At 38.3% G+C, this 17,425-nt stretch overlaps 1 protein-coding gene across 1 annotated transcript in view; it reads right to left on the minus strand.

Annotated features, from left to right (window-relative positions):
- Positions 1-17,425, minus strand: part of smg1 (SMG1 nonsense mediated mRNA decay associated PI3K related kinase) — a 68,837-nt gene that overhangs the window by 27,602 nt on the left and 23,810 nt on the right. The window contains exons 16-36 of the mRNA XM_030141505.1: positions 17,061-17,179; positions 16,865-16,952; positions 16,611-16,712; positions 15,805-15,945; positions 13,981-14,207; positions 12,065-12,264; positions 11,768-11,929; positions 11,378-11,532; positions 10,481-10,614; positions 8,723-9,034; positions 7,326-7,467; positions 6,517-6,667; positions 6,136-6,256; positions 5,206-5,466; positions 4,512-4,663; positions 3,662-3,797; positions 3,312-3,456; positions 2,973-3,111; positions 1,613-1,831; positions 1,325-1,505; positions 274-435 (exon numbers count right to left, since the gene is read on the minus strand). Of these exons, the coding sequence (XP_029997365.1) occupies positions 274-435; positions 1,325-1,505; positions 1,613-1,831; positions 2,973-3,111; positions 3,312-3,456; positions 3,662-3,797; positions 4,512-4,663; positions 5,206-5,466; positions 6,136-6,256; positions 6,517-6,667; positions 7,326-7,467; positions 8,723-9,034; positions 10,481-10,614; positions 11,378-11,532; positions 11,768-11,929; positions 12,065-12,264; positions 13,981-14,207; positions 15,805-15,945; positions 16,611-16,712; positions 16,865-16,952; positions 17,061-17,179 (3,449 nt within the window). The remainder of the gene's footprint in view (positions 1-273; positions 436-1,324; positions 1,506-1,612; positions 1,832-2,972; positions 3,112-3,311; positions 3,457-3,661; positions 3,798-4,511; positions 4,664-5,205; positions 5,467-6,135; positions 6,257-6,516; positions 6,668-7,325; positions 7,468-8,722; positions 9,035-10,480; positions 10,615-11,377; positions 11,533-11,767; positions 11,930-12,064; positions 12,265-13,980; positions 14,208-15,804; positions 15,946-16,610; positions 16,713-16,864; positions 16,953-17,060; positions 17,180-17,425) is intronic.

A 17,425-nucleotide genomic window follows, 5' to 3' on the forward strand; every position in this document is an offset into this window, starting at 1 on the left:
CAATGAACAAAATATTAATATTTCACAGATGACCTTTGGCTGGAGAACAGCATCAGAGAGGTTCACCAACTAGAAAACCAAGGATAACAATATAATATATGAAGCACGGAGAAAAAAGTCACATGGTCATTTTTATTACCTAATTAAAGATATACATTTAACTAATTCTAGCAGATACACACTATTCCTGTTCTAATAGTTTAGGCGTGACTGCAATGAATATAGGAAATACATACTATTATCTAGGTTTCAGCCAAGATGTGTAAAAAGTACCTGCAGCCTGGGCCTCTCCTCCCAGAGAGAGGGAACCCACAATGGCGGGGTAGAGGATGAGGTGTGGGGAGTCCTGGGCCACTCGACACAGCAGACTGCAGATGCTCTGTCGGATGTATGCTTCTGGATGGTTAAGGCGGGAGAAGAGCTGGGGGATAATACCTGAAAGGAGACGACATCACCATTATAGAAACTACAGTGGCAGTGGTGCAAGAGATTTGTACTGGACTTCTCCTAGTGTAAAGAACATGTGTGTTAAATTTGAAAAGCATCGGGTGAATAGTGTCCAAGAAATGGGATGGACAAAAATCCCGGCTGGACGAACAGACAGACGGTATAATAAAGTTGATCTGTACTTTACCTTTCTGTAGCCTGCGTAACATTAAAGGGTTGACAGAACTGAAAAGCAGAGCTATTTTTCTGTATTTTACTCCTACCCAATACTTGTCATTTTGTTATCCATTCTAATAGGGAACCAAGAATATGCACCAAACCCTTGTTCCAAAGTTTTAGACTCAAATCATGAAAACACAATGTTTTCACAAGAATAGTTCACAGATTAGTCCTGCAAACAGGCACACTGTGGCAGCACTTAACAAAACTCTGAAGTAACTGGGTCACCACTGTACAAACAGGAGATGATTAGGCTCATCTATGTTGGTTTTAGATGTCTGTATTGTGAATTGTATTTATGAATTTATGTGATGCACGTTCATTGCAAGGCTAGAAAAACAAACTCAAAAACTAAAAATCTAACTAATATTCTGTGGGACCTCCTTTAGCTTTGATTACAACATGCATTCACTAGAGCATCATGTTAATAAGTTTAGCCAATGTCACAACATTTATTTCCATCCAGAGTTACATTAATATTTTCCAACACTGATAAAGGTAAAGTTTGACCTGGTGTTAAGTCTTCTCCAGCACATCCCAAAGATTCTCAACAAGACTGAGGTCTAGTTGGGTCTCATGCCTCTTGAACTACTCACAGTTTGACAAAATAAATAATGTAATCCATCTATCCATTTGATACTGGATGGAAATTACATACCTCTCCAAGGTGCGGTTGGGGTGGAGGCTAAGCCCAATTCAAGTCCCTCCCTTAATTCACCAGCATGTTTCACCAACAGACGGAGAAGGCGCAGAGTTGCCATGACAATAACATCATCATTGCTTTGTTTGCTGTTGTTATTGGCCAGGAGGAGTTTAGGGTGATCTTCATCTATGGGGACCTAAAATGAGACAGTGGCTCAGGATGAAGTCGGCCTCATAGTACGATTAAACCTGTTCCAAATCCACTGCACCCTAGAATTCTGCATCAGCTATCTCCAAATCTCACCTGCCCGGCGTTGAGCTTGAGGAAAGTGAAGTATGCCTGACAGGAGACACGGTAGAGGCCAAAGATGCGATCCACCACCCGCCTCCAGACTAGGATCAGACCGTCTGCAATGGCTTGGCCTGCCTCACTCAGCCACGGGCACGAGGCAGTGAGCTGCCGCCAGATCACATCCACCATGTCATCTTCATCATCCTCCTGCTGTAGAGCCATATCCTCATCCTGAGACACATATAGAACAAAGTGTACCACAAAGCAGTGAGCCATCACTGACAACCCTGGGACATGACACTTCAGGCAAAAAATGATGGAGCCCTATTTATGCACGTCCATAAATATGAGAACATTACCCAAAAAAACACAACGGTCCTATGTGTCTTATTTGCAACATTGTTGACAAGTTGAAAAATCCTCCATCTGTAGCTACTAAACTTCTGTCCAGGAAGTCATGCAATCATCGATTACTGTCAAGATGCATAAGCGTACAAATGGCATCAGTTCTGTCACACACAGAAAAATCTGTATCTATGTGCCCACCTACAAGGTGCTTGCTCTTTTTCCAAATAAAAATTCCAAACTTTTTCAAAACTGCTATCACCCCCCAAGTGTGTGTCTACTTTTTCGGTTGAGATTGTACCTGTAATGTGCAGTAGAAAAGTTCCCTTTTATAAATGTATGAATGAATTAATACATAATTTGCAATAAATTATGTTATACTGACAGAAATGTTTTCAAAACATATGAAAAATCACAAAAGTGCATGGATATCACACAAACAAGTTTCACCAGAATCATTCCACGACCGACTGGTTACTGAAATCATATAAAATTTTTTATATGCTTTCCTCATGTATTTCTTATCTTACAAGATTATGTGCCTTTGACCAAGCTCTAAAATGATATGAGTGAAATATGAGTGAAACTTTTTCCATCCTTTATTGAGACTTTCAAACAAAATTCCAGACTTTCCAAGGTCTGGAAAACAGCGTTTCAAGATTCAATACTTTTTAAGACTTTCAAGACCTGCGCAAACACCCTGACCTAAAAGTAGTTTAAACATTAAAACTATTTGGGACAGGTTGCTTATGACAACTACTGTTTTATGAACTAGAGAGCTCACTGTTAATTACCCACAATAGTACCTCCGATAAACGGAATAGGTACAATCTCATCAAGTTTCATTCACAACCAAAATCAGCATAAAAGAAATAATAATTTGATATTTGAAAAATTAGAACAGACTGATGTTTTCACAGCGAAGACATTTTTGGCCAACAGAATACAATGTGTTTCTGTTATATGCCTATCATTAACACCCCAGTTCAAGCTTAAGCAGGACTAAGAGCTCAGAAATACACTGTACTTGTATGCCAGTTGGCCGACAGATGGCTTGTCCCAGGATGCTGAAGATTGTGTCCTTGTCTTCCTCACTGGTAGTTGCTGGGAGCAGTTCCTCTATCTCCTTCTTTTCTCCAGGCAAAAGAGGCAATCCCTCCCCTTGACTAAAAAGGGGAAACAAAAGGAAAGCAATATTTTTACAGTATTCAGTTTACATGGCATGGTATGACATGACATTAGCTGTGGAAATACAAGACGATATAATACAATAATATAAACTACCAGCCATTTTTTCCACAAATCAACAAGAATGAAAAAAACAATAGATCATCATCACCTTCATTTGATGAGTATGTCCACTAACCTGGCATTATCCACCACCTTCCTGCCCCAGCGGTAGGCCCAGCTGGCCAAGGAGGCCCAGGACTTAGCCACCTCTGGAGCCAGGGTGGTTGAGAGCTGGTAGAGCTGGCCCAACACAAAGTCTGGCTCACCAACCCCCACATTTACTACACAGGGAAGAAAAATGTACCAAGAATTAAACCTTTTACAGAGGAAAGTGAAATTCATACCTTTAATTTAAATGAGCATTTTGTGAGAGAGTTTATTCTATGCTTATTTTCATATATACACTGAAATACGATTATGTTTTTTTTGGATGGGTGAAGATTTGAACAGGTGGCAAGTGTGGATACTTGAAAAATTAAAAGTTACCTGAAGTCTCAGCACTGATGTGTGGAATGCCCTGGTCCTCCAGTGGAAGCTCCAGCAGAGCAGCGATGTTTCGGCTCAGAGGTGACATACTTCCAGCAGCACTGGATGAGTTCACCACACCCGATTTCTTTACCACCTAAATATAGGATTTAAAAAACAAAACTGTTCCAATTGTTTTGCTTTTTTCCCATCAATAACACACCACAGACTGCACACCTTTTGTCAGTCCAGCAGAACTGTTCAATAAGTGTGAAGAGCAGAAAGTGAAGACAACTATAGACAGCTGTTTAGTTAGTCTGCTCATACATGTCATGTGGCTCCAATCCTAACAAACTCATGGCCTGAAGACCAATGGCCAGGACTGAACCCATCACCCCATAAAAAAACAAAACAAAACAAAACAAAAAAAACAAAACAAAACAAAAAAAAACCCCTGGCAGTCCATCATTGGAACTAGTGTTTGTTTTGTCCATTCTAAGCCTTTTCCTTTAAGTTGCAATGCTTGATATTTTTTGGCATGACTGGGCAAAAATCTTTGAGCGTATTGCAATCAAAATAGTCTGACAACAAGAATTTTACTCCATTCACTGAACTCTGTGTAGAAAACCTAGCCTGTGACACAGAAATCTGTTCTGAGCTACATGGCATAACATGCCATAACGTAACACAACAAAGAAAATGTCATTCTGATTTTTTGTGTCTTTATTAATGATCTAAAGAAAATTAAGAATAGTGTCCTCAATCTTCTGCAAATACACCTTCCTAAATCACACCAAACACTGAAGGCTTAAATGAAGGCTCAGCCCTGGCTGAGCTGTAACGATGTATTATATGGTGATTGTGACCATGCCTGTTTGAGCTGAGGTGTCATGTCCTTCCAGTCTGCAAGCAGCCATTTACAGAGTGTCAGCAGTGAGCGGCAGGCAGCACCTTCATTCTTCCCCATATTGCAGTAGGACAGAGCAGCTCTGCTCAGCATTTCCATGGCTGTCATGGACTGGCCTGTAATCAGCAAAACTGCTTAGTGAGGAACCAACGACAGTTGACTGTGAAGATCCATCCACACAGACAAGCATGTGACACAGGTGAACTGCCAGATAAATGTCAAACATTTTAGTATACATTTAATAGAATGAATGGTTTTGGGACTGAACATTTGTATTGCTAGTTATATTTTCAACACCAAACCTTCCATAAAATGACAGAATACAACATTTTACTGAAAGTAAAAAAAAAAAAAAAACTCTGCTAGAAATTATGTAGCTTGTCTATATGTTTTCAATAAAATTATATAAGTAATAAAAAGATCTCTTTACAAAGATGGTTTTCATCAACATTCATTTACATGAAAATGTGCTATTTTTGTGACTGTGGTTGCAACTGTCATTTCAAAAACAATAGGGGCCCAACACTGCTTTTTGAGACCATTTGTAATATACTTAATATAAACCAATCTAACACTATAGGTTGCATTGTCCTATGCTGAGGCTTCTGTGAACAAATACAGTGTAACATACAGTGCAAACATGAGTCCTGTTCCTTACCTGCTGCCCTCAGGACTTTGGCTTTTTCTATCTGCAGTTCTGGGCCCCATTTCTCTGCCAGGGTACCCTCTAGGGTTAGACACCTAAAGGCATGGGTCAGCTCCTCCTGCTGATCCTGCTCCTCCTCCTCTTTTTCTTGTGCCCCATCATTGCACTGGCTAAGCAAACGTGATGCCAAGGCAATATTGCCTTTTTTCCGGGCAAATTTAACAGCAGTAAGACACAGCTCCAATAGATGTCCATCTACAGAAGCAGAAGAGCCTAGATAGAAAGCATAGTGTCAGGGATTCATATTGTGATAACCACCCGATAATGACATTAACGTTGAGTATTATGAAGGGTGCACTGGAGTTCAGATACATAGACAAAACCATTTGTAGGATGAAATAGTCAGGTCCATAATTATTTGGACAGTGACACAATTTTAATTTTGTGTCTGCACACAACCACAGTGATGTGATTGAAGAGTGGAATTTCAGCTTTAATGCCATAGGTATAACAAAATTATTGCTAATTAACTCTTTAAGAATTACAACACCCTCTATTTTCAGAGGTGGCCTGTTCTCTCTTTATTTTTTTGCCAAATTAAACACATAAAAAATATGTTGAATTTGAGAATGAACAGCTACCAAATGCAATGTGTGGTCAAAAAGTATCAATGCAAATGAAAGAGGCCATCATGTGGCTGGAATAAATAAACAAATCTCAGAGAAAGTGAAAACTTGGCAAGTGGCACACAATTTTGTACATTCTTAAAGGGAAGCAATCTGCTGCTAAAGTCAATAAACACTCTCATTCTGAATAAAACACTGGACTAAAAGTCTGACACATGCTGTGGGCTAACACTAAACATTGTTTATTACAATATAAGTTGAAACTGAAAACGTCTTTCACTGAGTGTAATGCAATGTTCCAGTGGCCGATACTCACCTTTGAGTTTCTGGAGAAGCTGCCTCTGGAACATTGTGTATCTGAGAGCCTGAAGGAAAGGCTGAACATCCTGTTGTTTGCAAGAGCTCAAAGCCTCACTGTACAGGGGAATGATACAGTCCTACAAAAGAACACACACATCCACCTTATTTAAGACTTTTATTGAAAAAAGTTTCCTATGATTGTTTTATTCCATATAGTTCCCTAAAACTTACACCGTCTCAGACAAACCAAACCAGAAATTGGAACTTGACAGCTTAGTTTTCAGTAGTTTGTTACAAGTGAATGCACAATTGATAATAAAGCCCTTCAAACATTCTAAAAGAATATTCACTAAATTTAAATAACAAGTGGTACAACTGGCTTAGAGGGGGTACGTACATCCTGTGAGGCGAGTGTGTTTTCCAGGGTGGCAGTGCAGTGCAGCTGCAGCATGGGAAGGGTGGGTAAGGCATCTGACAGAGTGAGTGTGGACAGACGTAGAGGACCCAGGCAGATGCGTCCAGTCTGTTTAAGGCAGCGCACCAGCGTACTGCAACATCACAGGAATTATTAGCATAATGGGAATAAAAAAGCAGAGGACAATTAAAGTCATAGAAAATGGAAGCTGCCAAGTCAGACCCGAGTGGAAAAAAATAACAGGAAGTTTGAGTCTACCATCACTATGTGTGCATGTACTCTGAAAGAAATATGATAATGGACTGGAGCATCTACACCGGGGTTTTCGATTATCACATTTCTGAAGTCCATGTAAATGCATCAGATCTGATTATTACAATTATCTGATTACTCCCAGTTACTGGATTTTTATGGTCATGTAAACAGGCTCGTAAATGTTTTTATCAGTGCATCAGTCTTCACTAATATGACCACTGAGTCAACCTAATATAAAATGGAAAATTTCATGTTTTTACAATTGATGATTCATCTGCACAAATTAGCTTACAAAAGAAAAAAAAAGAAGCTAATTTTGTTTCCTGGATTGGTTTAATAGTGACCATTCTGAATTGGTTCTAAGATGGTAGTACTTTGGTAATACGTCAAAAGTAAGTTTCCCATCTCTCTTTTTATATCTATGGTCAGGATCTGATACACATTTCTGATCATACTCTCACTATACTAATACGATTCATAACCATTACCACCTCTAATACAAATTCACAGATTCAGTCACCATTATGAACACTCACTCAGGATTGGTTGTGGTCTTTTGCTCCTGCTGCTGATTGGCTTTGGTCATGGCACTAACAGCACTGCGGAGGAGCTGTACCTCTATGGCTCTCTGCAGCTCTGTTGGATCTGGACTCATTGAGGGTAGCAGCCTCTTCAGATCTGCACAAACACATGAGGTTCAAAGGACAGAACTAATCATTTCAAATGTAAAGGTTTTGTCCTGCAGGTGTTTTCTGGCACATCACAGGATGATAATGTTGATAAGAAACTGTACCCATAAACCCATTAAGACCCAAACACCCATCAAAGATCAGAATCATCTACTGATCTGAAATGGCAAATAACTCTTGATCCATTAATCCTATCAATACATGTAAATAATTGGCGTAAAATGCAGTTTGTCATCTTTTCATGGTCATCAGATATGACCCATTTGAATGTTCAGAGGCTCCATAGTGAACGTGGAAACACATCACCCTCTACAACATTGATTCACCACTAAAATTCATGAAATTTAAAAAAATAGGACCAATGTCCCTGTATCTCACTGGCATATTCTATCAAGAATCAATGCCAAGTTGAATTTGTGAGGTTGTCAGTTTCTGCCTTTATGTTAGAGTCCTGTGGTGTTGATGCAGAAGATCAATCTCCCAATAGAAGTGAGTGATACTTTCACTGACTATATGACTTCCTATCAGTGCTCAATAGTTACTATATTGATATCGCTAACCATTTACTTGTTATAAGCCATTAAAATATGGCCCATTACAAGTAAAGGCACATTTTTAATATTTAAAAAAATTTGTCAAAAATTCAAAAATCCAAATTTGTCAAAACTGTGAACAAACTTTGTAGATGCTGTCCCAAAATTAGAAATGAATTCGACCAGTAGTTTTGTCAGAGAAGATGTTTGAAGAAATTATTAACTAAGATGAAGACAACGACTATGCCGGACACAGAGCCTTTGTAATAGCTCATGGCTGATCGGCCAGTGAGATTAAAAGGATAGTGGTTCTAGACACTTGTTTTATGGCCAGGTATTGATATATTATCCTGAAAAAAAAAATCACTTATTTTTGAGTTTTCTAGGTTTGAATATAATAACCTTTGAATTCACTCTGAGCTTTTATGAATATCTATAAGATCAATAAATCAAATACAGGAAAATACCTGATTTTCACTGAAAAATACAAAGCGGAGAGGATAATATAATAACAAATGGTTGCAAGTCACTAAGGGAAGACAAAAATAATAATTTGGAAGTTGTTACAAAAATATCTGTGAATCTTGAAGGGTTAATATCAACATCTAGCTTTGCAAAATAAAGATTAAAATCAAAAATACAACTACTGACATATGTTGTGAAATAAATCTAAGTAAACACATATGGTTGTGTGTCTGTATGTGTGCTTACCCAGCTTGTCCTTGCTGGTGGATAGTGAGCTGTAGTCCTCTCCTGGCAGTAAATCCAGCTGGGTCCTGCACTCGGTCAGTTCTCCCTCCTCAAAGCAACTCAGTGCCTGGATGTAGTTGAAGTCAGTCCTCAGACTAATGCTTACTGGATTAGTGGAGTTTTGTTTGAGGTTGAGGATGTTGGCCTGCCACTCCTTAACAGACGCCCAGTCACAGAGTGCAACATAGCACTGACATGCTTTGTTTGCCAGAAAGTTGATCACCTCTAGAGAGCAATCACTGGACTTCAGCAGAACAGTCTTGCGGCTGTCACCTTAAAAAAGGACCAGAAAAAACAAATACATGATCTGATTGTGACAATTGATTTGCATTTTGCTTTTCATTTTATGCCCCAATAATAGTACAAGCATAATAGTTTTTATATATACAGTACATCTAATGAAGAAGGGCCCTTTACTGGCTTTAAGCACTGGAGCACACAAAATAAAAAGTCTAATGAAAATTGTTGTGGAAATAATGATAAAATAAGATTTTTGTGTTAGTATACTTATTTCAGTTTTGTCAAGGTTGTCACAGGCCTACAATGGCAAAGATCAGAATGTCTCTAAGTTTTCTTTATTTTACACTTGGGCCAGATCAAGCGAAAATGAAAATCAGTGTCAAAAATTACAGTTTCACCTATCATTTCTCAAATATACTCATTTTTTAGCTTAAGAACGCTATTTTACGGAACTGTTTACAAAATTTCAGTATCACTTGTAGAAAAAAAGATAGAATCAATACAAAATAGAACCTAAAAAGGACTAAAATACGTAAATGAACCATTAGCTTTAATAATATTTTTTTCTTGCTTGTATAAGAGATAATTTCTGTCTGTGAATCTGTAGGAACTAATTATTCAACAGTACAAGAATATAGAAAGGTTCTGTCCAATCAAATTATTAGTCAAATTTGCTCTGCTATTATCTGTATATATCACTTCAGTTGTAAAATGTATGGTAAGTTTATGATCATATTTGTACTGTTTTAGTTCCAATCAGTCTTTTATTCTGATACTGAACAAAGGTACAAATTGCTGTTCCCGTGTCAAAACATATCTGTGTTCATAAAAACTTATTCAAACATTTTTATCCATTATTGATCACAATTGTAGTTTAACATTACAGCTAAAGCCTCATGTTTCATTTAGTATCAGTTTCTTATGAGAACAGTATGTTTTGTACATTTAAATAAAGTCAAAAGAATTATGTTAATTTCGAGTCCCTGTGTCACAAGTATTTTTACCCCAAAATTTTATTACTGTAAATTGTAATGTGTCATGTGAAAGTACTTACTGAGACCTATTCATACATATATTAAACATGGAGATAATGTATTTAGTTTAGACACAGAGACTACTGAACATGAAATGTGTCCCTGTGTCACCGCTGGATCTGGCTCACTTACACCTGTTGCATTGTACAGAAGTCAACTGGAAAGTCACAAACAACCCAAAAGCTAAACAATAACTGGGTCAACTGGGGGTTTCCATGATGGAACCCTTGCCCTTACTTGGTTGTACCTTCATGTTACCAAATTCTTTCATAAAGGCAGAATGCACATTCACAAATAAGGTGTAAATTCCAATACAATTTGATGAATCGTGAATTGATTTATTACAAATACAGACATATTTAGATTAGGGATTGAAAAACAAAAACATTCGAGAAAAAGTTAATGAGTGCCTTAAACATGTATACTTTAAATATTCGCTGTTTACCATTGCTGGTGTGTTTGGGGCTGTTTGTGCAGCTGGAGAGTTTGAGCAGACAGCATTCAGAAGCTTTGATGCTGCAGTCCATGCCTGTAACTGCAGAGAGCTGGTCCTGATACTCCAGAGCTGCTTTCTCAAACCTAAAAACCCCCAAAATACAGGCACACTTTAGAATACAGTCCAGTACGAACATTTAAATACATACCAGATAGTCAGATTGAATGATTTTTTCCAGTGTGTAGTAAACCCAAGGTCCAACTTACCTCTCCTGCATCTGACCTCACAGATAAGTAATAATTATCTATAAACTAATTTCAGTGAGGTACTGACTGAATAGGCATAGCTGCTTATCGTTACCACCTCCAATTGTTTTTTCATGCTCTTCAATTTAGTGAGTGTGTGAAATGGGTTACTGTACCAGTGAATTGTGGAAGTTTCAATTCACAGATGTACTGATGGATAGTAGCAGCTCTTTCCTGGACTATGAGGAAAGAAACTTGGTGTGAAGTGTCTACCAAGGAGGCATTCTTGAGGTTAAGGAAAAGCATGTTGTGTTACCAGTACCCCCACAGTCTTATCTCCACACCAAAAACACCTGTGATAGGCTTTACCCTTTTATTTTTTTTTAAGTCAATTGTCGGTTTCAATAACAGATAGCCACACCTCTTATTCTGATACAAGTGCATTCTATGTTTAGTGATCGTCTGACACATTAGGTATTCATCATAACAAATATTTTAATGTTTCAGTCAGTTCAGTCTAATATTTTCTTTTTAAATGAGCAGTTCTATGTCTTGTATGTGTAAATGGCACCATAATCCCTGACATTTTCCAGCTTCAGTAAGTCCATGCATCTGACAGTGTTTGTTTCATACATGTATATGTTAAATGGACATATCCTACCGTCCCTCTGCCTGCAAGGCAACTGATGACACCCAGCCCAGGCTCCTGCCGGTGTTGGAGAGGCTCCAAGCTGCTAGACCCTGAATGGCTTCAGGGCAACGGAGCTTGCACAAAGCCTCTACCAGCAGTGTTAATGGAATCTCCATCTCTGGACCCTGACCCGGACACAAAACCATGTTATCGGACCAAATACATACTACTAACAAATAACCATATATAATGTAAAGAGTGATACAAAAGGACCTAATAAAAGATGACACTCACACAGAGATTACAGAGACAAAAGCTGATACCTCTTTTTTTTATAAAGCTGAGCCACTGTTCACTAAAATGTCTGTGTGTCTAGCATTGAAATATTTGGTGAAAACTTGACTGCTGATTTGTACGGACCTGGGTGCTGCTGTTCTTAATCTCTGTAAGCAAGTCAAAGCCATGGCGAATGGTGACAGCTGGCTGTCCAGAAAGAAGCCCGACCCGCATCAGAGCCAAGCGAATCCTTGTTAACCAGTCTTGGCAAGTCTGTCGATTGGTATAAAAGAATGTCCTGATGCCCTGAGACACAGAGAGAAACACATTCAGCATCAGTTTCTGAACATTTTGGAATGAGTAATGTTATTGAAGTGTTTTTGCTCTGGACTCCACTATGGCCCAACCCAGGGCACTGAACCCTGTCCTTAGTTCACTCACCTTTGGTGGGGCAGTGAGCGCATTAGCACAGCCTTCAAAGGCATTGTACATGAGCTTCTCCAGGTTTTCAAGGTACTGAAGAAGCAGAGCAAGGCGGAGTTGATTGGAGTGATGACTGTCCCCATCACCTCCAGCACCAGCCCACGCTCCAACATCCTGCTCTGGATTCAGACTATGGGCAGCCAGACTCCGGATCATACCTGAGACACAAGGACACGCTTACTAAGAATAAACAATGCTTGAAAACACACAGAGGTCTGTAATTTTAATGTACTTGAACCCTCTGATAAAAGCCTTTGATATCTGATGCATTATACTAACAAGACTGCCAAAGGACTTTGGTAACTAAATCCTTCATGATATTTCCTGTTTTACCAATGTGGGTAACACTGCATTTAGAATGAGCCCTTGTACTTTCAAGACTCTGCCCTTTTGTCCAAATATGATCACAGCCAAGTCCTTTCTTTGGAATTTGTTGACACCATCTTCAAGTTCAGTTGATAACAATTTTTTTTTTCTTTTTCACAAATGTGTTAAATTAAAGCTGGTTAGCATACCTATAATACATGACACTCTTTTGTATAAGACATAAAAAATGACCATATTTGTTTCTTGGCTGGTTAAGTGAAACCAGTCTCTCCGCTGTGTGAGCTCAGAGCTATAGTTTATCTCCTCTGTTAGAGGCAAAGTTGTGTAACATGTTTTTGAAATGTTACATACGTTGCCTCTAAACACCCACACAACAGGATGGTAACCATTCTCCAGAGACTGGCATACCCATATCTGTTGTACCATAAACATACAATGGTGCATCACAGCCATGTTGCCTATAGATTTATAACTTAAATGTCACACCATGCAAACAGAAAATTACTGAGCTGTAATTGACAATGAATTTTCGAATAAATATCTAAAAACAATAATAATAAATTACACAATGTAATTAGGAATGTAACTTAACATGTTAACTTTGTATACAATAACCAGTCTTTCACTATTGAGATTACACTGTAGCAATACCACATAGATATGGTAAATATGTACTTACTTTTAGATATTTGCTATTAATACAAGGAAACTGCTGTTATGTTGTTACACACTGTATTGTATTGTATTGTATTGTATATTATTTCACCATATGGACCCGTCCTAATTTTAGGGTAGATTTTATATGGCGGATCCTTATGGAAGTCAAAATCTGTGTGATAATTTCATCTTTATTGTCATCTATTAGTACAAAAACTGTAAAAGGGCAGGACTAACAGCTATAATAGCCTGCCACTGTCACTGGCTTTTATAGTGATTGGCCAAGTTCAGCACAAAAGCAAGATGGCAGCTCCCAAATGTATAATATCATGGTTTTACGTTCACTGCTGTAGATTCAGTGCATAACAATGCAAATGTACAACACTGTAGCACTTCCCAGAAAAATGTGACAGGAGTCTGGTGTGCTAAACGTTTGGAATACATTTGAGAACACACTGCAATCATTTATTCCCTGTTTAACTAGTGCCTTTGTTTCCCTTTTAATATTCCTCTCCTTCCTCCTCTCCCTCACCCTCGTTTTTCACTCATTGCAGGAACTTTATTTAGAGCAGCACCAAACTCACATTTTAATTCCTTATTCTGAAAATAGCCAAAATTTTATCCCATAGACAAACTTTTTTGGAGTGCAATTTAAAACATTATAGCATTTACTGCCCTTTAACTAGTGCCTTTGGGATCTGTTTTAACTCTTCCAGCCAACCTTCAACTTCAACCCAATTTAATAATGTGTCACAGGAAATTTATAACATTCTCAAACCAACAATTTGCTGGGAATTTTATTCAACAGAACCAAACTTGTAATTGACAGACAAACATTTGGAAGATGTCAAAACTAGAAACAGGTTTGTATGGTTCCTACATGTCTTTACCTTCTATGGTCTGGAAAGTGTCCTGTGCTCTGCCAAGAGGTGTTCTGAGCTTTGACAGCACAGTGAACTGTGCAGCTTCCCATACCGCCCACTGCCACAGCACCACTTCAGTTTTCAGCAGAGCCCGGGGCACTGCATCAGGCCCACTGATGTCCACACTACCCCGCCCGTCACGTTTCTCCAGCCGCTGACAGCTGTGATATAGGCGCTCCAGCCATGGGTCTTTTCTGCAGATACACAAATTTGAAGCTTAAAAAGTCTTGTTACACAATCACCATAAGATGCATATGGACATCAACACCCTGTTTCCGTAACAGTGTTATTAATATCATGACATTCTAGTGATTTTTGGATCATTTTGGTTTTGTTTGCATCATTGACTGGAATAATTGATCCATAGTAGCATCAATAAAATAATCTGCATACCTGAGATTGGAAAATCCATTTAATTACTATTACAACAATTAGGCCTAATGTCATTAATTTGCATCATAGCTATTTGCATGTGCTATATTCAAATACATTTTCAAGTCGGATCACTTTGTCTGCCAAATTCAGTGAATAGTCTTCGAGAAATTGGTTGAACAAAAATCTCGGACAGATGAAAGGAAAGACGGACAGAATTTCTGGTATTACTATATACATACATATGAAAAACAATAAAAATATACATCGGGTATAAATATCACGTACCGGTGTTACAGAAAAATAGAACATTTTCATTTGCACCCTGAATCCATAAAATAAAAATAGGATCAATGTCCCTGTATCTCACTGGCATATTCTATCAAGAATCAATAACAAGTTGAATTTGCGAGGTTGTCAGGTTCTGCCACTATGTTAGAGTCCTGTGTTCTAGATGCAGGAGATCAGTCTCCCAGTAGAAGTGGGTGGTACTTTCACTGGAGGATAACTCAACTAATTAAATCCCAAAGTCCACATATGACTTCCTATCAGTGCTCAGTAGTAATTATATTAATATCTGTAACCATTGACATGTTATAAACCATCAAAATACGGACCATTACAAATAAAGGCACATTTTTCACAAATCTGTCAAATTAAAGAATCTAAATTTCTCAAAACTATGAACAAACTTTGCAGACCTTGTCCCGAGTAAGCATAAAAAACTTGAAGTGAATCTGACCAGTAGTTTCATTGGAGAAGATGTTTCAAGAAATTGCTAACAAAGACAATGATGAAGATGACGCCGGACACAGCGCCTTCACGATAGCTCATAATACAGCTAACAGCTAATAAATAAAGAGTCAAACTGTATTTTGAGCTTCCCTCTCTTATCTCTGTATCTCTGCCATGTTTACTTAAACTGGTTTGGATTGAATAAACTAGCTGTATCATGTGGTTAAAAGGCAGTACAGTAGGCTACGATGCACATGGCACTACAGTAGAAGACATAAAGCATTCTGTTACTTTTTTCCACCTAAAATGGTCATGCCACCACCCCCTGACAAATTAGCAAAAAGCAAAGGGAATAATATGTTTGCAAAATGTGGGATTTGTTTTTTGTTTTTTTTAATGTTGCTCTTTCACATTTATCTTCTAATGCTAAAATGTGCATTATATATGTCTATGGAAGTGTATCTAATCACGGAAAATATTTGATTAACACGACCAGTTAAAACAATGCTCTGAAGATGTCATTGGAACAACATGTGGTACAATGAGGCTACATTAAGAACCTCCATGCTAATGAAAGGCACTAATTGATAACTAGCCACCCACAAACACACATTAGTGTTGCACCGTTGATGTCCTGTCCCACTGGTAACTCATTGAATAGATTTTAGACAGAGTGACATGTACCCTCCACGGTGCAGGACTCCATATAGGATGAAACTGATGAGATCACTGAAGTCTTGGGGGTGGAATGTGCTGCTTGGTGCCCGGCTCATGTGATGACGGATAGCAAGTGAGATCTCCCTCATCTCAGGGTGGCTCTGGTTACTGTGTACAAACATACACACAAATTATGACACACAGAAATTAAGTTAATTGTATAATACGTACACCATCTACATTATGTCTATATTGACTATTCCACAACAGACAATAAAACAAAACTGGTACTTTCATCTGGTTCGAGCTTAAAATTAGTTTTACCAGATAACACACAAGATACCAGACACTTATGTGTACAGAACAAGCAGTGTATCCCCTACCATTATATTAGCATTAATAACAATAATAACACAGTTTTTATTACACTGTGCCTTTAATGACGTTAAATATTATTTTAAAATATTTTAAATAAACATACTCTATGTGTAGTTGATAGCACAATTGAGATAGAGATCAAAAGATTACATTCATCTAGTCTGTGTAACAGGAGTAATGACACCTGGGCGTTCATTAACAAAATAATGAGTTCTTCTCTCAAACATAGTGTTTGCTGCAATCAGTAATGAAAAAGGAATAATAAATCAATATTATTATGCTGCTACCAGCAGGCTTAAGAAACAGCATCTAATAAAAAATCCTGTCCAGCTTCACAGAGTAAGTTACCATAACAAATGAAAACACTTAAGAGTAATATCTTTTCTTTAGGCTTATTAATAAACTTGACATGCTTTCTGAAAAATAACCTAAAACCACTGCAAATCAAATCTTACCTCAGAGCAACATCAAGTGGAACTGTCCTTAGCAGCTTGCCATAAGCCTGCCTCACCCTGACGGCTGAATGGACCAACTGGACTCTGCACACATCCACACACCTAATTCACACACACAAAGACACAGTGAGCTTACACAAAGGCAGACATCATCTAAGATCAGTCCTATTTCTATTGCACAGTACAAAACAAGAATTACAGCCACAGTGGGTGTAATGTGTGTTTAAGACAATGCGTGTGTCTGTGTTCTTCACCTCTGCAACAACTCAGTGGACAGAGATGATGAGAGGACCTGTAAGGTGTTGCAGGTTTGAAGGCAGATGCCCTGGTCTTCATTTAGAGCTGCCCAGAAAGGAGCAAGAAAAACACTTCTGTTAGTGAGAAATATATTTATATGTGATTGTTACACAGATTTGTAAGCTGGTGAAATACTGGCTATACTGAGCTTACCATTAGCAAGCAGGCCCCTGCAAAACTTGTTGAATGATGGAAGAGAGAAAAGAGGGCTGTAGGTGTCTGACTTCTTCATTAGCACAGCGATTTCCTGAGCCCAGGTTAGCAGCAGCTTCCTGTCAGGTCAACAACAGCAGTCAGGATGCTTATCGTCCTCAAAACCTTTCACTTTTGCCAACATTAGTTTTTGATTTAACCCTTAAAGACCCACAAATATTTTTGTCACAGCTTTCAAATGCTTTTTTTTTGTCTTTTCCAAGTGATTTACCACCATTTATTACCCCCCCCCCCCCCCCCCCCCCCCCCCCGAAGAGGAGGCAAGGGGTATTGTTTTTGGTTTGTTTGTTTGTTTTTTAACACTC

The sequence above is a fragment of the Sphaeramia orbicularis genome, chromosome 8 (assembly GCF_902148855.1).
Source record: "Sphaeramia orbicularis chromosome 8, fSphaOr1.1, whole genome shotgun sequence".
NCBI lineage: Eukaryota > Metazoa > Chordata > Actinopteri > Kurtiformes > Apogonidae > Sphaeramia > Sphaeramia orbicularis.